This window comes from Alnus glutinosa, chromosome 4, assembly GCF_958979055.1.
Source record: "Alnus glutinosa chromosome 4, dhAlnGlut1.1, whole genome shotgun sequence".
Classification (NCBI taxonomy): domain Eukaryota; kingdom Viridiplantae; phylum Streptophyta; class Magnoliopsida; order Fagales; family Betulaceae; genus Alnus; species Alnus glutinosa.
Window position 1 is genome coordinate 32,514,939 of NC_084889.1, and position 7,206 is coordinate 32,522,144.

The window sequence follows — 7,206 nt, forward strand, 5'->3', positions numbered from 1 at the left end:
GTGGTTGTGCGACCACCCATCTATTGTGGGAGGGGATGGCCGTGCTCAATTCCATCTGTTTGTGGCCTCCCTCACTTATTTATCTATTTTTTTTTTTAAAAAAAAAACATTTAATAATTTGTTGATAGAATATTTTTAATGATGTGACATTTTTTATGTGTCATTGACGTAATGATCCATCATGGTATACAACTGACGCGGTGAAACTGATTATGCACGTACGTATACACGTGCCACAAAACTATTGAATATGATGTAGCATTTCGTTAGAAAAGTTAACGAAATTGAGAAAGATCAAGGGAGTAATTTAATAACAACAAATTAAACGTTAAGGACCAATTTAATCAATTTTAAACTATATGGAGTGATTTAATTAAAAAAAAAAGAGTCAAGCCCTAGAGACTTGTACAATATTTTTTAACAAGGGGGTACGTGCATCAAAAGAAGTGAATACGAAGTATATACATGTTGTTGGGAATATTTCCGTTCAAATTAGCCTTCAGGTCAATACCGACCCAGAAAAAGAAAAATAGCAGGACTCTTGGGATAGTCCAATCCCGAGAGGTAGATACCGAGCAACCATTCCTGAGAATGCAAAGCAAGAGGTATATTCAGATGAGGTCCCGAGAATACAGACATCCCGAAACCGAGATTTAGCCAGCAAAGGCTCGGGACAAGCATGTCTCAAGAACTCAAGTATCAACCGCATTCTAGGAAATCCGGATGAGAAGCCACGATCTAAGTTAGACATTATGGATTAGAGATCGTGCCCAGCCCCTGAAAATCTGGGATTGAAGATAAGTCCCGGATTTTCAGGAAAGACGCACTTGGAGGATAAGAATGAGGGAACTCCGAGAGGTTCGGAGAAGAGATCATGGATCCCGAGAGATCTGGGATCCACGACGCTCCCTAACAACATCAAAAAGCCTATAAATAGGCCTTGGCTCCAGGTAACCAGGAGGACTGAATTTTGACAATTAAGCATACTCTTTTTAGCAAAAGTTAACTTAAGCATCGGAGAGGACCCCCGAAAGGGTCCCTTAGGTTTGCTCATTTTGCGGAATTCTTGGAGAAAGCTCAAAGAATCTAGAAAGAAGAGCTGTGTTCACACCATACCGAAAATTGTACTAACAATTTGACACCATCCGTGGGAACTCGATTCTTATAAAAATAAGAAATCTGCAATGGTGATGAACACACGTTCCAGCAGCCAGAATGACTGACAGTCCAGAGTCCAACTGGATTCCGTTATTCAGAGTAACCAGGAGCCTCCACCGTTTCCTCCCCTGGGCAGTGGAGACCAGGACCGCATAGCAGTGTTGGAAGCCCATATTGAAGCCTTGACGTGGCAGAATGCAGAGTTGCTACTAAGAAATATGGGACAGCCCCATCCCAAGATAAATCGAGATGAGCATGAGGAAAAAGAGGGGCTCAGCCATATCAATGGCCAAGGTTACCACGAAGAAGATTGTTGGAAGGACGATCACCAAGAAGATAATTTCCAGGAAGGTGATCCCCGAGAATTAAGAAACCAAAGGCCCCACCCCCTGGAGGCTGAGAAGAGGATGAAGGAGACATAATCAAAATTCTAGCCGAGCTAGATAGAGGATGCACTCATATGGAGATGGAAAGGAAGGACAAGAGCAAGCCCTTAGTGGTGGACAGGCTCTTGTCGGGCACTAGCTTGCCGTTTACTAGCCCTATAGCAAACTACCGACTACCCGAGAAGTTCAAGGTACCTCAGATCATGAGTATTTTTCAAAATAAAGAATAGAGTTGGCTTAAGCATTGGAGCATTCTCGGTCTAGAGACCGAGAACCCGTTGATGTCCCTTCTTTTATAAGAAAGATAAAGAAAGTCTCTTGGATCAGTCCTTGCCTAGAGTCAGAAAAACAGTCTCCCTGCTAGTCCTATACCGGGAAAGGGAAGAAAAAGTCTCTTATTAGTCCTACACTGGGAGCAAAAAGAAAGAGACTCTCGGTTAGTCCTACACTGAGAGCCAGGGAGAAAACCCTGTAGAGAAAACAAGGCAAGACTTTCAGTTAGTCCTACACTGAGAGTTAGGGAGAAAACCTTGAAGAAAAAATTTGAAGGTTCGGGGGGTCGGATTTTACCCTCGCTTTTGCATGTTTTCAGCAAGCAAGACTCTCGGTTAGTCCTACACCAAAAGCTAGGGAGAAAACCCTGAAGAAAAAACATGAAGGTTCGGGGGGTCGGATTTTACCCTCAGGTTTGATATTAGCTTTGGTCTTGCAAATTTTTAGCATGCAAGACTCTCAATTAGTCCACCACTGAGAGCCAGGAAGACAACCCTGTAGAGAAAACAAGGCAGAAAGAAAGTCTCTCGGTTAGTCCTATACCGAGAGCAAGAAGAAAGAGTCTTTCGGTTAATCTTATATCGAGAGCAAGAAAAAAAAAGTCTTTTGGTTAGTCCTATACCGAGAGTTGGAAGAAAGAGTCTTTCGGTTAGTCCTATACTGAGAGCAAGAAGAAAGAATCTTTCGGTTAGTCCTATACCGAGAGCAAGAAGAAAGAGTCTTTCGATTAGTCCTATACCAAGAGCAAGAAGAAAGAGCCTCTCGATTAATTCTATATCGAGAGCAAGAAAAAAGAGTCTCTCGGTTAGTTGTATACCGAGAGCAAAAAAGAAATAGCCTCTCGGTTAGTCCTATACCGAGAGCCAGGGAGACAACTCTCTAGAGAAAACAAGGCGAAAGGAAAGTCTCTCGATTAATCATACACCAAGAGCCAGGGAGACAACCCTACAAAGAAAACAAGGAAGAATGGGGGGTCGAATTGACCCCTAGGTTTTGAAGGTTTTTAGCAATCAAGACTCTTGGTTAGTCTTATACCAAGAGCCAATGAAACAACCTTACAGAGAAAACAAGGAAGAATGGGGTGTCGAATTGACCCCTAGGTTTTGAAGATTTTTAGCAGGCAAAACTCTCTGTTAGTCCTACAAAGGAAGCTAGGGAGATAAACCTGGAGGGAAAAACAGAGAAATGAGGTAACCTTCAGGTTTGTAGGTTTTCAAAAGGGGATAGGGCTCGGACATTTCGAGACATGGAATTCCCGTTACCTGAATGAGCCGCGGATAAAAGAATTTGGGAGGTAACTATTGGGAAATTTTCAATTCAGATTAGCCTTCAGGTCAATACCGACTCAGAAAAGGGAAAATAGCAGGACTCTTGAGATAGTCCAATCCCGAAAGGTAGATATCGAGCAGCCATTCCCGAGAATGCAAGGCAGGAGGTATATTCAGATGAGGTCTCGGGAATATAGACATCCCAAAACTGAGATTTAGCTAGCAAAGGCTCGGGACAAGCATGTCCCAAGAACTTAGGTATCAACCGCATTCGAGGAAATCCGGATGAGAAGCCACGATCTAAGGTAGACAATATGGCTCAGAGATCGTGCCCAACCCTTGAAAATCCGAGATTAAAGACAAGTCCCTGAATCTTTAGAGAAACCTCGCTTAGAAGATAAGAATGAGAGAATCCCGAGAGATTCGGAGAGGAGATCGTGGATCCCGAGGGATCCAAGATCCTCGGCACTTTCTAATTGCATCACAAAGCCTATAAATAGGCACAAACCCCAGGTGTAAACGAGGAATGAATTTTTGCAATTAAGCAGACTCTTTTTAGCAGAAGCTAACTTAGGCATCTGAGATGACCCCCCCGGAAGGGTCTCTTAGGTTTGCTCATTTTGCAGAATTCTTGGAGAAATCTAGAAGAGCTCAAGGAACGTGTTGTGTTTACGTCATATCGGAAACTGTACCAACATATGTATAAAAGGAATTATTCCTAAATTTATTTTGACTCATAATTCTACTTCTATGATAACCTAATTCACCCATTTTTCCTGGTTTCAAACCTAAATTGGAATTGGTATTTATTCCCTTTTTCGACAAGAACGTGATCTTCTCTTTTTTCATTGAAATTGTAAGTAGTCATTTCATGACCAGTATTTAATATTGTTATATCTAACTGTGTAAATAATACCACATCATTTAAATTTTTTGAATGGCGTACCAACATATTTAACACTTAACCCGTTAAATACAACAATATTAAATCCTAACTATAAAATGACTGAGTGTTACAAAAACACCCCGTACACACCTCTCACATGGGATGGGACCTACACCACATGGGCTCCGCCCTAAATAGAGAGGATATAGTTGTCTTTTTACATTTTTACAGAATGTGAAAAGACAATTATACCCTCATTTTTACACTATTTCAAATGAAGAAGGTGAGTGTGTAAAGAATATTTTTTTTTATATCTTTTATCTAAAATGACACCTCCATTTTACTTGAAACGTTGAGAATCCTATTTTTCTTTTAAGAAGGAGATGCGAAAAAGAAATGGCCGGTGCCTAATTCGGTAGAATTTGAATGACCCTTAAGACTTTGGAAAAAGCAATATACTGCTCCAATTGTTTACAAGATTATAGAAAAATGTACCTTCCATATTATGGTTCTCAAAATATATTTTTGTTTCTTTTTTTTTTAACTTTTCAACATTTGCTTTAATTAATTTATATCAATTGTCAATTTCTTAGAGACAACCTTGTTAAAGAAACCAAAACGCGACAAGTAAAATTAATTTTCTTTTTGAATTGCGACTATGTTTCTTAAAATATTTATTTTATATATGTTTTCAAAATCAAAATATAATAGACAACTTTCATAATTTTTTTTTTTTTTAAAAAAAAAAAAAAAAAAAAAAAAACAAAGCATGGCAAGTAAAATTAATTAGTTACCTTTTAGAACTACGAATCTCTGAACCTCGTGACAAAAATTTCCATCTTATCCCGGACTTTTCTGGTAACAAATTTTTTAAGAGTAATTACCTATTTTTCCTATGAACTATTAGTCATTGTCAATATACTCTTACGAACTGGCACTCATTACCCGACCGCATTGAACTACCATTTACTTACCAAAGCTTCTGTCATTAAGAAATCTCGTTAAATCGAAAGGAATATTCTATTTTTATATGTTAAATTTTGTTTAAAGATGGAAATACCCTAAAAAAAAAATTAATAAAAAATATCACATCTCACAGTACAAATATATGAAAAATATAAAACTTCAAAAAAAAATTAAAACGTTAAAAAAAAGGGCGTCCACGGTCTTATCAAATAGGGCGTCCACGGTCTCACTTTTGGATTGCATAAGGTCCCAAATATATTCACAGAAAGATAGAGTGGCAAATAGTTTTATTCCCATATTCCATCCCATGAAAATGGTCACTAGCTATCCCTACTGAGCTCCTATAAAAGCCCCCATTCCCTCTACAAACTTCAACATTCCAAATCCTAGATCTCCTCAAATCTAATTCTTTCCTTTTCCGACAGACACACATATTTGAAATCTAAATTTTTCTTTGGTAGAAGATGAAGGTTGGAGGAGAGAAAAGATATGGTCTTCTTCTTGCAGCAAAAGACTCCGACTATGTGAAGAAAGTATATGGTGGGTACTTCAATGTGTTTCTTGCAGCTTTTGGGGAAGAAGGAGAGACGTGGGACTTGTACAGGGTGATAGAGGGGGACTTCCCTGACATTAATGACCTCCAAAACTATGATGGCTTTGTCATCAGTGGCAGCCCTTGTGATGCTTATGCCAATGATTACTGGATTCTCAAGCTCTGTTTTCTCCTGCAAACTTTGGATGCCATGGAGAAGAAAGTCCTTGGGATTTGCTTTGGTCATCAGGTAATGTCGACCTCTTCTACGCGGCAGTATTTTAAACTAAATTGCAGAAAATTTATCGTTTGAGAGTTCATTTGAGATCTGGGTTTTCAAATCGCAGGCAGTGGCCGGAATGTGTTTTTAAAAACGCACGATTTTAAAGGCCAGATTATGATATTACTAAACGCTTAACTACATTTTTAAAAGTTAGTATTTTGAAATCGAAATGCAAATCCAAACAGAATTATAGTATTTAATTAGCGTCTCTCTTTTTTAAAACAATGGTTTTGCTGTACAGGTATTGTGCAGGGCATTGGGTGGAAAGGTTGGAAAATCTTATAGTGGGTGGGATTTGGGGCTAAGGAAGGTGAGTGTAGTGAAGGAATTGGCCCCATGCTGGTTCCTTGATGAGTTGGGTGAAATCCCAGCTTCCCTTTCGGTTATTGAGTGCCATCAAGATGAGGTTTTTGAGGTTCCAATGGGAGCTGAAGTGATTGCATCCTCAGACAAAACAGGTGTGGAGATGTTCAGGATTGGAAGCCATATTTTAGGCATTCAAGGCCACCCTGAGTACACCAAGGACATTCTTCAAAATCTCATTGACCGCCTTCTCAATATGGATGCCATAGAGGTAGTCCATCAACTCCTTTACTTTTATGAGTAACGCTATTTAGTCGATTGATATATAATTGTCATACATTTTGATTATACGACAGTGAAAATTAGTTATTAGATTAGCACTTGTAAAATAAAATAAGGCCACACTATCTCAGTTGTATGACAGACGTATACTAGTCTATTAAATACTATTACTCTACTTTTATTTGTGATAAAATAATAATAAAAAAAAATGCACTTTGTCTACTTATCACTAATATTTTCCTTGTTTGTCAATGTTTGCGTTTGATTGATTGCAGAAAGGTTTTGCAGAAAAAGTAAGGTTTGGATTGCAAACAGCCGAGCCTGATAGGAAGTTTTGGGAAAGGATATGCAGGAACTTTCTCAAGGGATGATAGTTTTTGTTTTACCTCTTTTTTTCTTTTTCTTTTTTTTTTTATTTTGTTTAATTATGTTCTTCCCACTTTTGTTTTTGTTTTTAGATTAAACCAACATGGTTAGCATAAGAGAAATGATTCATTTCCTCCTGTCTTTCTCTCATTTTTTCATTTTTGAAAATCACCATTAAATATTTAGGATCTATGCGGGTTCCCCACATGGCCTTCACAGGTTTAATGACAATTTTAAAAGTGAGAAATATGAGAAGGACAGAAGAAAGATGTATAGTACATCTCTTATCAGCATAAACATCTGACATGCATATACTGTGTATGATGAATCTTTTATTGAAGCAATGAAGTGTAATGTGAAAGTTATTGAGATGCCCTAAATCCCCTATCGATTCTATTTCTATGGCTTAAACTTGAATTAGCCATGTGGGAAACGCAGCCAACTGGCATGCAGAATTGCAACTGGATGAAGTTGAATTCCTCCAGCATAAAATTGGACAAAAA

General features: G+C 38.4%; 1 protein-coding gene across 1 annotated transcript; it reads left to right on the plus strand.

The window, feature by feature from the left end:
* Window positions 1-5,265: 5,265 nt before the first annotated feature.
* Window positions 5,266-6,840, plus strand: LOC133867104 (gamma-glutamyl peptidase 3-like). Its single transcript, XM_062303789.1, has 3 exons — window positions 5,266-5,719; window positions 5,994-6,326; window positions 6,613-6,840. Exons 1-3 carry the CDS (start codon window positions 5,402-5,404, stop codon window positions 6,706-6,708), a joined length of 747 nt encoding a protein of 248 aa, XP_062159773.1. The 5' UTR covers window positions 5,266-5,401; the 3' UTR covers window positions 6,709-6,840.
* The last annotated feature ends 366 nt before the right edge of the window (window positions 6,841-7,206 follow it).